The sequence below is a fragment of the Panicum virgatum genome, chromosome 6K (assembly GCF_016808335.1).
Source record: "Panicum virgatum strain AP13 chromosome 6K, P.virgatum_v5, whole genome shotgun sequence".
NCBI lineage: Eukaryota > Viridiplantae > Streptophyta > Magnoliopsida > Poales > Poaceae > Panicum > Panicum virgatum.
Genome location: NC_053141.1, coordinates 45,414,888 through 45,429,990, shown reverse-complemented (window position 1 = coordinate 45,429,990; position 15,103 = coordinate 45,414,888). Strand labels below are relative to the sequence as shown.

Below are 15,103 nucleotides of genomic sequence, written 5' to 3'. Positions count from 1 at the left end.
CAGGCCGAAAGATGGGCTGTGTACTTGGGCCTCCTGTTGCCGAAGACCATATTACTGGTTCTGGATGTTCTCAGCCATTCAGAGGCTGTGCACTTGAGCTTGTTTTTTTAGTTTGCACATACTACTAGCTTTGTACTTCCCTTTGCCTATGTATTTTTGTAATTGATCGAGGGTTTCAAAGTGTAAACATATTTAGAAGAAATTATATTCAAATTAAAATAATGAAACTCCTTCGTATTTGGACGAAATGATTTCAGCTTTCAAGTAAACATTGCCTGAATTTTTTTTTCAAAGAACTTGAAGGGAGGATGACGCCGCCCCTGCAACTGCAACCCAGTGATTGCTCCGCGGCCAGAGCCCAACATGGGCTCGGCCTCCGTCGCCGCCACCCCCACCCCCACCTATGACCTCCAGACTCCAGTCCGCTGCATCTTCACGTTGTAAACGCTGCTCCCCGGCGTCCGGTCCAAAAATATCCACGACGATCTCCAAGTTCTCGCGCACCTGTTGCCGCGCTCTGCTCGCGTGCCGGCCTCGGAGCACGCACCGCGCCGCGGTAAGGCGCCGCCGGCCTCTCCAGGTCCTCCAGGCTCACTGCCTCCGCGCACTCCGGCAACACGACCCACTTCTGCCGCCTTTCGGGCAGCAAGACCACTCCAGGCTCCGGTCCAGCGCCGGTCGCCGGCATGTCGAGGAAGTTCGTCTCTATGGCACCTTCCTGTCCGTGACGAAGAAGGCCGATGGCGGCGGCGGCCTCCTCCCTGGCGCTCTGGAACACATCCTCGAACCGTCTAGAGCATAGGAGAGTAGGCGGTGGGGGCCATGACGGCGTGGCTGCCGTTAATGGCGCCGGCGGCCTGAGCCAGGGGCCGGATGGGATTAAATTTACCATCGAGGGGGTGGACGGATGGTAAATGAAATACCGTCCACCCCTTTGGCCTCTCTCAGCCGTCGGATCAAAGTCGTGGGGTCGAGATCGACAAGGATACCTGCAGGCAGCGAACGTCCTCTTCGTCTTCCTCTCGCGACGGGCTGCACGTGTTCTATCCCCCACGACGGCGCGGCCGAGAAAGCAGGCAGCGAACGTCCTCTTCGTCTTCCTCTCGCGACGGGCTGCACGCGTTCTATCCCCCACGACGGCGCGGCCGAGAAAGCAGGCAGCTGCCAGCCTGCCCCAAGGATCGCCGGCGATGGCGGAGCCTGTCCAGATGCTGCCAGTGCCAGCGAGAAGGAAGCGCCGGACATGGAGAGTGGAGGCGCACCTCGTCGAATCACGACATCCTCGGCGAGCATCACCATACTAGTCCTGGGCGGGCATCGCAGGAGCACGCCGTGCCCCGGTTGGTGCCGCAGCACCGGCCGGCCAGGCGCGTCGGCGGCGGCAGCGGCATCCATTTGGGCGCGCGGCGCACTGGTCATGTCGGACAGGCGGACGGCCTGAGGACGACCTCAGGGTGCTCGCGGAGAGGGAGGCGGCCGAATCCCGGGCGCGCGGCGGCTCTCCGGCGAGCCACGGCGGCGTCCCCGCGACGACCCGGGGAGGACGGTAACTCTCAGCGCGGGTAATTGTCTTTTTTTACCAGCAATAGTCTTAGAATAATATAGATCATATGTATTTAAAAAAAAGATGATTATGAATACACAGAATTCGACATAGACAACAACTCCAGTGTCGAAAAAGTGATGACACTCGTTCCTGGCGAGCGCTCTGCTGGCGACCGGGGCGACGCGGCCGGCTCGCCGCCGACACCGGCCAAATCCCCACCACCACCACCGCCACCCCCGCCACCGCCGCCGCCACCACCACCAGCTCACCCCACCGCCCCCCTCGCCAACCCGCAGCCAGCGCCGCGAGCTCGATCTCATCTTGATGGCTGGCACTGCGACGGCGCGCCGCTGAAGGTTGGAGCTTCGAGCCATCCTGGGAGCATCTTTGAGGATCGCCTACTCCGCGACTTCCACGCCATTGTCATCCCAGGTGCCATTGCCCCCTCGCTTTCCTCAACCCCCCCTCCCTCTCTGGGCCACTCCGGGCTCGAGGGATGCTCGCTATAACCTTGCCTTTGTCACGAACATGCTTAACTACTTGCTCAAGGCTAGTCCGGGTCGCCTGTGTGTGGTTCGTTTACGTCCTAGGGTGTTCCAGTTCTCGGTCTCTTGCCTGAACATTGCTAACGTCCTTGTTGTCCGGGGTACATTGTGTCTTGGCTCCTCGGTTCTTCATCTCCACGCCTCCATTGCTGCTGCTGCTCAAGCTGCTAAGCCGGTTGGAGCCGACGGGGTGGCGCCCGATGAAGGGCTTGACTTGAATTCTCAACAACCAGGCAAGAGTGCTGTTAATGACACTGTGAGGAACAGTTCCTTTCTGCGGCCCGTGGCTCAAGGCTCTGCTGTGCTAACTCCTATGCATTTGCATTGGCCCTGTTTGGTTTTCCCTCTCTTCTAGCACGCACGTTTCCCGAGAAGAGAATCTCGCATACATGGTGGCCTAAATGAAGTCTATTTGCAAAACCTTTTCAGAGATGGGTATAACTTTTCGCGACGAATCTAATGACGGTAATTAATCAATGATTTGCTACAGGATGCTTCAGTAGCTATAGCCTAATCGCGCGATCAAAGGCCTCATTAGATTCTTCAGGATTTCTAGCGCGGTGGTTCTGAAGTTGGTTTTGTAAACTGGCTTTGTTTGAAACCGTAATTAGCAGTCAAAGTACGTGCTAGTCCATTCTAGGGAATAACCAAATAGGGCCTTCACTCCCGGCGATCTCCATGGATCCTCCTGGTACCCCCCCCCCCCCTGCCGTGAGGTCTTGTCCCCCCGGCGGGAAACGTGCCCGACCCATGGCGACATGGTGGAATGCGCCCCTGGGGTGGTGGCCAGCTGCCATAGTCACATCCCAGCACTGAATGCTCCCCAACCACCAGCCCCCTCTAACGCGCCTTACATGGCCGCCTTCCTCACCCCAGCAAAGACTCCAAAAACCCTAACCAAACGCCCCATCCCCATCCCCTCCATCGCGACCTGCTTCCGCTGCCTTGCGGCGGATCATCTGGTGAGCGCCTGCCGCGACCCCGTTCGCTGCCGCAACTGCCGCGATTGTGGCCACCGCGCCCGCGAGTGCAAGATGCCACTCGCCAGGGTTCTGACGCCGTTCCCCCGCCGCCGCAATCCTGCGCCAACCATCCCCAACCCCCGGCAAACACGCGCCTATCCATGTCGTGCCCTTCTCGCCCCGCCCCGCCCCACCTCCCACCGCTCCGCCGCAACCCACTCTTGCCCACTCCTGTGTTGCCACCATCGCTTTCGATCCCCTAGGGCTGATCGCCTCCTCCAGCTCCGATGAGCCGGACTTCGAGCTGCCACGCGGCCTGGCGAACGCGGTCGAGACGCTCCGGGCTGGCACTTCTCTTCCGCGCCGCCCAGCTGCTGGGGACCGGGCTGAGGCTGCGACTAGGGACGTGGGCAACATGCCCCCGGCCACGGTCTACCCTAGATCCATGGATCTCCACTTGGTCTCACGTCGTGGGAAGGAACTGATGGAGCCGTCGTCCTTCCCTGCCTCGTCCCCCCCCCCCCCCCCCCGCCGTCCCCCGGCCACCTCTCGCCTCCCTCACCTGCCTCGACGGTCCGTGTTGCAGGACCCTCGTCCGGCGGGGCCCCTGCAAGCGAGCCCCGGCTGCCATCTGAGGCAGGCTCTACCTCTGATGATGAGGAGATGGTGGAGAGCGGCGACATCGACACCGACCCGGAGGATCCCGCCTACTGGGATGGGCGTGTGCACTCGCTGGAGGTTTGGCTCCCCCGGGGGGATGAGGACATGGCTGCGCGTCTTGCGTTCGCCTACATCATGCCTCCGAGGTGAGCACCAGCGTTGCCCTGTTCCTCCGTGCTACCCTGGCCGCGGTGGCCCCCATGGTTCGAGTGGAGCTCCTTCCGTCCTCCAGGGGGGTCATGCTGCTGCGCTTTGCTACGGCGGCGGATCGGGACCTGGTGCGTGGGATGAGCCCCATCATGCATGATGGTGCTACCCTGGAGCTCGAGCGCCCAGAAGAAACCTCCAACAGGTTCTTTAGGGAGCCCGAGTGGCTGGCCTACATCGCGGTGGTCGACTACCCGCCCGAGCACTGGCAGCCGGCGCACATTAGGCGCAGCATGGCCGGCTTCGGCACGGTGGTGGAGATTGACCCGGCCTGCCTCACTGGGTATGATTTCTCCCCGCTGCGCTTAGTCGTTGCCGTTCACAGCCGCTTGGACATCCCGTCCGAGCTGTGGGTTGATGCTGATGATGGAAACCTGGGAGGGAGCATAGCACAGATCCTGCCTATCCGCGTTTGGCCACGCCACCTGCAGCTCAACCAGCTTGGAGGCCTCATCCCCTTCTTTGGGCCCCCACCACCAAACCACCCTGCTAGGCCTTTGTTCTTGGGCCCAGATGTTGCGCCTGACCTGCCCCCCACCCCCCGCCAGCCCACAACGCTGATGCTGCTGCTCCTGCCCAAGGGGCTGCCTCCGGCTGCTAACCTGTCGGGCGGCCTTCCTGGCACACCGGCGCGGTTCAACCCTGCTGCTAGCCTGCTTCAGCTTGCTGCTATCCTGTCTACTACAAAGCGCGCCCTGTAGACCCCGCCTTGCCCTCCCATCGGCTCTGCTCAGATGGCCCCAACCGCGCCACCACCCTTCCCTGCTGGCTCTCCTGTGCGCTCCAGGCCCACGGTGCGCTGCGGGCGTCGCCCTCGTGTTGGCCTGCAGCTGAGCGCTCCCAAACCCAAGCATCAAAGCAGCCATCTGGCCGAGAAAGCTGATGATAAGTTCGTGCCTGTCGCGGACAAAGCTTGTCAGCTCAAAGCTCTCTAGAATGCGCTCGCGCCTTGCTCCAGCAAGCTCAAGCAGGCTGTGGAGAAGAGGAACCTGCTCACCCGCTCCAAGTTGCCGATTGGAGCGGCTGACCTCCGCAAGATGGTGTCCGCTGCCGGACTTGGCGTGAAGCCATCGGTGCCTGGGCCGTCTGCATGATGCACAGACTCTTTCCGCCTCACCGTGACGGCGGCTGCCTTGTTGCTGTCCGTCCGGTTCCTCTCAGTGTTGTTGTTCGTTGTGTCCTTCGCTGGTTAGTTCGTCTTGTTTCTCAGTGTTGTCATCTTGTCGTTGTGTCTTTGTTTACCAGTGGTCGTCTCGGTGCTGTTTCACCTTGTGACCTTAGCTTTGGTTTAGTTTGTCGGTTGGGTGTCTAGCATCTTTGGTTTCCCCTTGGGAGTGGATGATGCTGGTGTCTGTGCTTTCTCTATGTGTAACCACTTTAAAAATTTCAACGTTGTGTCGTGGAATGTGCGTGGGTTAGGCGACCCGGACAAGTGTGCAATTGTTAAAGATGCTCTAGTTTCTGCAGTCCCTGCCGTGATCTGTCTCCAAGAGACCAAGCTGCACCACATTGATCAATTTCAAGCACACAGTTTCCTCCCCCCACGATTCGCGCGCTCCTTGCAGTTTGTTCGTGCTGCTGGCACTCGCGGCGGTATCCCTCTCCGCCTAGAACGCTGACGCCTTCGCTCTTGAGGGCTTCATATCCAAGCATCACACCCTGACCACCACGCTTGTTTCCGTTGCCTCCGAACACCTGCTCACTGTGACCAACGTCTATGCTCCCTCGGATCATTGTGACTCCAAGCACTTCCTTGAGGACCTGCTCGAATTGCAGCCTCTCATCTCTGGCCCTTGGATCTTAGTCGGGGATTTCAACCTTATTCGCTGTGCTTCTGAGAAAAACACTGGAAACCTCAATCCCACTCTATGCACCCTTTTCAATGATACACTCGACAGCCTTGGGGTCGTGGAACTCCCGCTCCTGGATCGCCTATACACCTGGAGTAACAAACGCTCCTCCCCGGTCATGGCACGCCTTGACCGTGCTTTTGTCAACACCACTCAGTGCAGCGCCTACCCCAACACCACCCTCACCTCCCTGGTTCGTCCCACGTCCGACCATGTGCCCCTGCTTCTTTCCATAGCCAGCACCATCCCCAAAACAAACCTCTTCCGTTTCGAAAATTCCTGGCTACGAAACCCCTCCTTCCTCCCTGAGGTGCTCCCTGCATGGCTCGACGCTCCAGCTCATGCGGATGCTGCTGGCAGCCTTGCTGCTTGCCTCAAGACGACCCGTGCCGCGGCAAAGGTTTGGGCTAAGCGTATGCGGGCACCACCCTCTCTCATTCCCAATTGTAAGTTTCTCATAATGCTGTTCGACTTTCTGGAAGAATCTCGTTGCTTGTCCCCACAGGAAGCAGATCTGCGCACCATGTGTCATGACAAGCTAAACCAGGCTGTGAAGGAACGGGCTACTTATTGGAAGCAAAGAGGGAAGCAAAAAGCACTGCGGGAGGGGGACTCAAACACTCAGTTCTTTCATGCCCATGCTACCCAGCGCATGCACCAGAATGCAATCAAACTTGTTGAGGTGGACGGTGTTCAACTCACTGCTCACGAGGGGAAGATCGCCGCTCTTACAACTCACTACAAAAAGACACTTGGGGATCCTGGGCACAGCAATTTCAGCTTCGACCTTCGGACCATTTATGCCGGGCACCGATTGGCAAGTTCCGCTTATCTGAACCGTTCACTGAAGCGGAAGCTCTCCATGCTATCCACTCCATGAATAGCTGCAGTGCACCCGGGCGTGACGGCTTCGGGCCAAGCTTCTACAAGGCTGCTTGGGCAACGATCAAAGGGGGAGTGATGCAGTTCCTTCAGGGTTTTTATGCGGGGACAATTGATCTTGGCCGAGTAAACCGCTCCTACATGGTCCTGCTTCCCAAGAAACCCGGAGCAGTTACTGTGGATGCATTCAGGCCAATCTGTTTGCAGAATTGCAGTGTCAAGATTGGAGCGAAGATCCTCACAAAGCTACCCGGAGCAGAACTGGTTGCAAGCAAGATGGGTTTCCGCAAAGCTATCTAGGCTTGCCTCTGTCCTGCGACAAGCTGAGATTGTCTGCCTTTGATCCTTACATTAGCAAGGCTAATCGGTACCTAGCTGGATGGCAAACTTCACTTCTGAGTCCAATGGGCAGGACGGTCCTCATCAACTCTGTGCTGGGTGGACAACTCTCATACGTCATGTGCTCTGTTGCACGGATACGTCAGTTTAGTAGCGTATCGAGTATCCAATACATATCGGATATGGATACGTACCGGATACGCGATGGATACGTATCCTCCGAGTATCCGAATTATTATTATTTTCGCGAATATTGGATACGTGGGCCGATACGTATCAGGCCTGAGGATATGGCCCAGCCCACTAAGAAGGGTCCTTATCTCCCCGACGCCCAACCTGCCGCACGCCCCGACGCACCGACGCCCTAACCTCCTCGCGCCGCATCTCCGCCTGGTGACGAGCCTCCACCTTTGCTCGCCGGCCGCCGGCCACTGGCGACGAGCCTCCGCGTCGGCTCACCGGCGATGAGCCTCCGTCCCTTCTCACCCGCCGGCCGCCAACGACGAGCTTCCGCCCCTGCTCGCCTAGTGACGAGCCTCCACCTTTGCTCGCCGGCCGCCGGCCACTGGCGACGAGCCTCCGCGTCGGCTCACCGGCGACGAGCCTCCGTCGCTTCTCACCCGCCGGCCGCCAATGACGAGCTTCCGCCCCTGCGATACGGATCCAAGCTCCAGCGAACTCCCGTGAGCTAATCCTCTTCCCCGTTCTCGATCTCCTCTTCTTCTTCAGTTCGTGGCCGCTTGTTGCTTGATTTCTTTGCTCCCCACTTCGTCTTCCTGTCCCCATTCTCGATCTATTATATTTCTGCAGTGCAGACGTGCAGTTAGTGACTTCTTGTTGCTTGATTGCTTGTATGCAGTAGATGGCATCCCCAATATGAGTAGTGCAAGTGCAAGTGCTAGTGCTAGCATAGGATCTGAAGCCACACACAATAGACATCAAGGCTCCACTTTGGGATCATGTCACCATTCTGGAGAAGGCTAAAACTGGTGGAGGAAATACTTTATGGCGCTGCAAGTACTGTACAATGGAAAAACTGAGTAGTTACACTAGAGTTGAAGCTCATTTGCTGCAGAAGGGAAGACTGGGAATAAGTAAATGTCCTAATGTTACATATGAAATGCTTAGTGACATGAGGAAGGAAGTTGAAAGGTGCAAGGATTTGGTGGAAAGATCGAAGACAAGAACTGTTTCTTTGCCTACTGCTCCTTCCTCAAGCAATACTGCTGACACCAACAAGAGGAACAAGAGGGGGCCTGTTTCTGCATTGGAAAAAGCTTGGGCATTAGAAGACCGTAAGCACTTGGATGCTTTAATTTGTAGAGCAATTTATTCTGGAGGGGTATCTTTCAATTTTCTGAGAAATCCATACCTTCGAGAAGCCTTTGCCTTTGCTTGCAGCCGCAACATGCAAGGTTATTTGATTCCTGGTTACAACAGAGCTAGGGAGGGACTTCTGAAGCAAGAAAGGAGGCACCTAGAGACTTTGTTGGACAGCACAAAGAGCACATGAGCTGAGAAGGGAGTCACAATCTGCTCTGATGGTTGGTCAGATCCTCAGAGGCGACCAATCATCAATTTTGTTGTTGTTTCTGACAAGGCACCTATGTTCTTGAGGGCTGATAATTGTGAAGGTGAGTACAAATCAAAAGAATACATTGCTGAAAAGTTGAAGGGTATAATTGAAGAAGTAGGTCGACAAAATGTAGTGCAAATCATTACAGACAATGCTTCAAATTGCAAAGGTGCTGGTCTCATAATAGAATCTGAGTATGATAACATATTTTGGACACCATGTGTTGTGCATACCCTCAATCTTGCTTTGAAAAGTATATGTGAACCTAAAATACAAGACAACCCTTCTGATGAAGAAATGGTTGTTTGGAGGGAACTTGAATTTATGCATGATGTTAAAACTGAGGCTGCTCTGATAAAGAATTTCATAATGAATCATGGCATGCGGCTTTCAATGTTCAATCAGTTCAGCCATTTGAAGTTACTTTCTATTGCTGAAACAAGATTTGCCTCTGTTGTATGTATGTTGAAGCGGTTTGTTGATGTAAAAACAGCCCTCCAACAAATGGTGATTAGTGACAGATGGAGTGTGTACAGAGAAGTCAGAGATGATTCTCCAACTCCAACAGCCCAAATTGTCAAGGACTTGATACTTAGTGATGTATGGTTGGACAAGGTGGACTTCATTCTTAGGATTACTACTCCTATATATGAAATGATTCGTATAACAGATACCGACACTCCATGTCTTCACTTAGTTTATGAGATGTGGGATTCAATGATAGAGAAAGTGAAGAAAGTTATATATCGATATGAGGGCAAGCAAGAAGATGAATCATCAGACTTGTACTCAGTTATTTATGACATATTGATTGCTAGGTGGACAAAAGTAAATAATCCACTTCATTGTTTAGCTCATTCACTTAATCCAAGGTACAAAACTACAAACTACCATTGCAGATATTATTGATTTCATTCACTAAAATCATAATGCCATATTGCAGATACTATAGCAAAAAGTGGCTTGAAGAAGGTGTTGGCCGTGAACCACCCCACAAGGATAAAGAGGTATCAAAAATGAGGATGGTTTGCTTTAAGAAGTTCTTTCCCATGCTAGAAGAGTTGGCTAAAGTAAAAGAAGAGTACTCAAGATTCTCTAGTTGTTCAGAAGAATTTAATGATCCTGACTCAATCCATGATAGATGGGCTGTTTCCCCTATGACTTGGTGGACAAATCATGGACAATCTGCTCTCTTATTGATGAGTTTGGCCATGAAATTGCTTAGCCAACCAGCCTCATCTTCTTGCTGTGAAAGAAACTGGAGCACCTATAGCTTTGTCCATAGTGTCAAGAGAAATGCCTTAACTCCAGAGCATGCAGAAGATTTGGTCTTTGTGCACTCAAATCTAAGGCATCTGTCAAGAAGAACTGAAGCATACAAGTCAGGAGAGACAAGGATGTTGGATGTAGGAGGGGATTCTTTTGATTCACTTGGTGGTATTGGCATTCTTGAAGTGGCTGACCTGTCCCTTGATGAACCTGAATTGCAAGCTGTGACTTTTGGTTTGGATGCTCAGGAGGTTGATGTTGTGGAAGACAATGAGACAAATTAGGAATAGGAACTTGCTGCTGCATGAATTGCAAACCTGAATAGGCTGAATGCCTTTTATTGCTTTTCCTAAATTTGAGACTAGTATATTAGAGACCTTCAGACCTGCTGTTCTGTAATAATAGTACACTTAAGTAGTTAATTGTGAGGTTTTATTGCTATCAGTTTTAAGTTTAGACCTGCATTATTTCTTTTTATTTTATTTTTTAAAATATTAAACGTATCCGCGTATCGGGTTTTTTTGGGAAATTGGAGTATCCGCGTATCCGTATCCTTCCGATACCGATACGCGTATCCGTATCCGTGCAACGTAGGTCATGTGTGCTGTGCCATCGCCGCCGGGGGTGATAACCAAAATTGATAAGCGATGTAGGAGCTTCCTCTGGACCGGTACTGGTTGTGCTAGCGGGTCAAGCAGCCTTATTGCCTGGGATAATGTTCGCCGCCCGCGCGAACAGGTTGGGCTTGGGATCAAGGACCTAGCTATGCAGAATACGTGTCTACTGCTGAAATTGCTGCACAAACTTTATGTGGGAGAGCTCACCTCCTGGGCTCGTTGGGTACACCAGAACGTCTGTCATGCAACAATGGAAGGTGATATAGGTGGTGTGCACTGGACTGCCCTGAGAGAGCTGCTTCCGCTTTATCAGGCAATAACAACGGTTGCGATTGGGGACGGCCGATCCACCTCATTCTGGTATGATGTCTGGTGTGGTGATGAGAGCTTCTCTGAGCGGTTCCAGGCACTGTTACATCACTGCACCTCTGACAAACAAACCGTCTTGGACGTGGTTGGCTGTGGCCTGCAACCATGGCTCGTGAACAGACTCACGCCGGAGGCGACTGATGAACTGACTCTTTTGGGCGGAATCCTTTCTGCAGTTACACTTGCACATCATGACGACAAGAGGCTTTCTCCATTCTCTGGTGTGGACGGGAATCTCCAAACATCTGCCTTGTATGCTCTGATCAAGTCGATGCATAACCCGTCTCGGAGTGTCACCACAAACTTCTAGAAGAGCTGCGCGCCGCCCAGAGTCCAATTCTTTGCTTGGCTGCTCCAGAATGACCGAATCCAATGCAAGGTTAACCTACACCGCCGCCATATTTTGGGAGATGACACCTGCGACTTGTGTGGCACTGAACCTGAAACTGCTTCGCACCTGCTCTTCCACTGTGAATTTGCTTCATCCTTCTGGCGATCCCTGGGCTATGAGCTCGCCCCTGAGCTGACGGTAGCCGATGCACACCGCATGCCGCAGCCAGAGAGTGTGCCAGCGAACCACTTCGACACTTTTACATTGCTATGTTGCTGGCAGCTGTGGAAAAGAAGGAATGTATTTTTTTTTCCGAGGCGAGACAATGGGCCTTCGTCAGACTCTGCATGCGTGCAGGTCGGCGGCAAGAACCTGGAGCTGCAGGCTTCCGATCACGGATCGCCCCCTAGGTGATCAATGGTGTAATCTTTTTTCTTTGGCAATATAAACCTAAAAAGGATGTAAAAAAACTTTCTCTTATCAGGCCTTTTAGGGCCAACTGAAAAATGAATAAAATCAGGTGGGGGATCCTCCCCCCCCCCGGTTGACCCCTCAAAAAAAATGATGATTATACCCTATATTGTTCCATTACGATGAGATTCAACCAAAAGACGCAGAACATTTATCGCGTCGTTAGCCGAATTACATACAAGTTCGATTTGAGGGTCGGTGCCATTAGAGCATGACACGTGTCTTTCCACACGTTTTGGTGTAGTGGGGTCTTGCGCCAAACCAGCTGGCAGCTACGTAACTAAGCCCTAAGAATTAAGAAACCCTCCGGATGGCGACGATGCGGAGCTGGTCCTCGCGCACGGACACCAGGAACAGCATGGCCTCGGGCTCCCCCTGCACGTCCACGAAGTGGTGCCGCGTGCGGTGCCCGCGTCGAGGAAGCTCTCGCTCTCCAGCACGCGCACCGCGCCGCCCCTCGCCACCTCCGCCACCTCGTTTCCCTCCGTCACCGTGAACATCACGCCGCCGCACCTGACGGGGGCGCCGGGGGCGGGCTTCTGCCTGTGCCTCGGCTGGGAGAGCAGCTTCGCCGTCGACGCTGGGGAGTTCGCTGGTGCGGAGGTGGCCGGCGGGTGCGCCTACTTCGTGGCAGGGATCCGAGGTGGGCGACGACGGGAAGCGAGGAGGTCGTCCATGGCGTGTGCAGGTACAGCTTCGAGGACGGCACGGTGACGGTCGTGGACGAGTTGCCGGCCATGTTTGACAAGAAGTCCATGTGGTACGCGCCTCGGCCAAGGTATCACCGGTGCCTTCTTCACGACAGCCGGCGCTCCACGACGCAATAGATCAGGATTCAGGATGAGCTTATGTGGGAGCTCGTTTTTTCAGTTTACACATATACTAGCTTTGTACTTCCCTTTGCCTATTTATTTTTGTATTGATCAAGGGTTTCAAAGTGTAAACATATTTAAAAAGAAATTATATTCAAGTAGTTACAATGAAACTCTTTCGTATCTGGGACGAATTGATTTAAGCTTTCAAGCAAACATTGCATGATTTTTTTTCCCCAAAGAACTCGAACGGAGGATGACGCCGACCCTGCAACTGCAACCCAGTGATTGCTGCGCGTCCCGAGTCCAACACGGGCGCCGCCACCCCCCACCGATGAGGCGATGACCTCCAATCCGCTGCACCTTCACGTTGTGACGCTGCTCACCGGCATCCGGTCCAAATATCCGGCGATCTCCAAATATGCGAGGCGGCCTCGGATCGGAGCACGCACCGCGCCGCGGTAAGGCACCGCCGGCCTCTCCAGGTCCTCCCTGCTCATTGCCTCCGCGCACGCCGGCAAAACGACCCGCTTCTGCCGCCTGTCGCGCAGCGAGAGCACCCTGCGCAGCCTCCGGGTCCAGCGCCGGCCGGCAGCCGCCCAAACCCAGCAGCGCCGCGTCGCGTCGAGGAAGTTCATCTCTACGACGACGTCGCGTCGGACAGGCGAACGGCGCCGAGGACGACCTCAGGGTGCTCGCGGAGAGGGAGGCGAACGAATCCCGGGCGCGCGGCGGCTCTCCGGCGAGCCATGGTGGCGTCCCCGCGGCGACCCGGGGACGGGGAGGACGGTGCTCGGAATACCGTCCGGGGTGTCCACCCCTAGTACCCGTCAGCCGTTGGATCGGCCTCGTGTGGTCCAGATCGATCGTTGACTCGGTCGTCAGTCGTCTTCGTCCTTGTCATGCAGGTGGAGCACTCTGCGGGCTCGTCGGCCGAGGCCGCGGGGCACGCCATCGCCGCTTCCTTGGCGGACAGCCCTCCCATGCTCTGGTCTGGGCAAGCGTCCGTAGACCGTAGGGGCCGCCGGCTCGTATTGTACCCGGGGTTAAATAAACCGACCGGTCCGGTCAAACCGGCGCGGTCCGGTAGCGATTTACCGGACCGTTTTGACCGGAAACCGGTCAAATTCAAAATCGCATATTCAACCGGTTCCGACCGGCTTACCGATCGATTTGACCGGTTTACCGGTCGGTTTGACTGGTAACCGATCAAATTTATTTTTTTCTTTTTTGGTTTAAATTCAAATGCCCGCAAAGTATACTAAATAAATGTTTGTATAACATATTTTAGTCTAAATGGACCCTCCAACCCTCTTTTATAGTATTTTTATATTGTATTTGTATATTTTTGTATGCACGCTTTTCTTTGTTTAACTTCAAATCCCCGCAAACTATACTAAATGAATGAATTTTTGATAAAATTTGACACCATTAGATTCGTCGCACCTTGAAGTAATTTTAGGAATTTTTTTTGGGAATTTTTCATTTTTTTAATTCAAATTTGAATTTTGAATTTGGACCAGTTTGATACCGATCCAAACCGAAACCGGGCCGGACCGTTTTAGCCGGTAACCGGTCAAACCGGACCGGGCCCCACCAGTTTGGTGAACCATGATTGTACCTTGTCGCCGCCGCCAGCGCAGGCTTCACCGGACAAGGCAATGGCCAAAGGACCGCAACTTTGAGGAGGAGGCGAGGAGAATCAGTGATTTTTTTTTTTGAAAGCACCCAGGAGCACCGGGGAATCATATAAGAACTCAGTCGGACGTCCACGCTGATCGCGCGCTCAACGCAGATGGGCTGCCGGGAAATCCGAGGACGCGCCTACCGGAATGCACACACACGCACACACACCCCACCCCACCCCACACACACCCACGCACCCGGTACCCTCTCTGGGGAAAATCCCCCCGTGAGCACTGCATGCTCGAGCAGGCGCTCGAACGCGGGCGGGTTGGCTTCCGCACCTGGGGAGCCAACCACCCGAGCTAACGCTCGGTCTCGAATCAGTGAATTGATCATGAGCAATTTCAAGACAATAGGATTATTAGCGCTGCGATGCCCACTGGATGCAGTGGTGTTCTACTTTTTTTTTTAAAAAAAAACTCGATCTGCGAGGAGCAAGCCGCCCCCGGGCATTAATGTAAGAAAAAGACCTCTCACGTTGGTCAAGAAAACCTCCCTAACTCCTGCCCCACCCTTACAAGGGGCACCGTAACTCATACCGTAACCCGTGTGAGAGCGGGCCGGGGTGAGCCGGGACCTATTTCCATGTGCTTTGGCGTGTAGATAGGCAAGGAGATTTTTTTAACCTCAACCTAAAATTCGCTCTCACCGGGAGTCGGGGTTCTACTTCTTTTGAGGTGCTGCCTGTAGGACACCAGCACAGCATCATAGTTTCCCGGCCATGCTTTAGCAGTACAGGGAAAAGAATTTATGGTAGGTTGATGATTGTATATTTGTATTAAGTCCCTAATGGAAGATCGTGTTTGTGATCTGCGCATGCTAATCCTAGTAAACATTGTGCGGTTTGTAACTGTTGCTCAAACGACCCATCCTTGCAAGTTGCAACTTCAGATTCAAACTGTTACTGCACTGATGATGTCTGAATGTGAGTCTGATCCCGCATAATAAGACAACAAATACACTGTTCTGTCTGTTTCAGTT

At 54.0% G+C, this 15,103-nt stretch overlaps 1 protein-coding gene and 1 long non-coding RNA gene across 2 annotated transcripts; one reads left to right on the top strand and one right to left on the bottom strand.

Annotated features, from left to right (window-relative positions):
• Nucleotides 1–7,978: 7,978 nt before the first annotated feature.
• Nucleotides 7,979–8,501, bottom strand: LOC120712994. Its single transcript, XR_005691132.1, has 2 exons — nucleotides 8,364–8,501; nucleotides 7,979–8,253 (listed from the first exon to the last, which is right to left on the bottom strand). It is a non-coding gene; the product is annotated as an uncharacterized LOC120712994 (long non-coding RNA).
• A 96-nt stretch (nucleotides 8,502–8,597) lies between these two features.
• LOC120713554 lies at nucleotides 8,598–10,144 on the top strand. Its single transcript, XM_039999490.1, has 2 exons — nucleotides 8,598–9,439; nucleotides 9,511–10,144. Exons 1-2 carry the CDS (start codon nucleotides 8,598–8,600, stop codon nucleotides 10,118–10,120), a joined length of 1,452 nt encoding a protein of 483 aa, XP_039855424.1. The 3' UTR covers nucleotides 10,121–10,144.
• Nucleotides 10,145–15,103: the final 4,959 nt, after the last annotated feature.

What these genes read in the sequence shown, in the direction of transcription:
- LOC120713554 (XM_039999490.1), top strand. Translation starts at nt 8,598, where the DNA reads ATGTTCTTGAGGGCTGATAATTGTGAAGGTGAGTACAAATCAAAAGAA. An exon ending in GCTCATTCACTTAATCCAAG is followed by an intron (nt 9,440 to 9,510) that starts GTACAAAACTAC and finishes GCCATATTGCAG; the next exon opens with ATACTATAGCAAAAAGTGGC.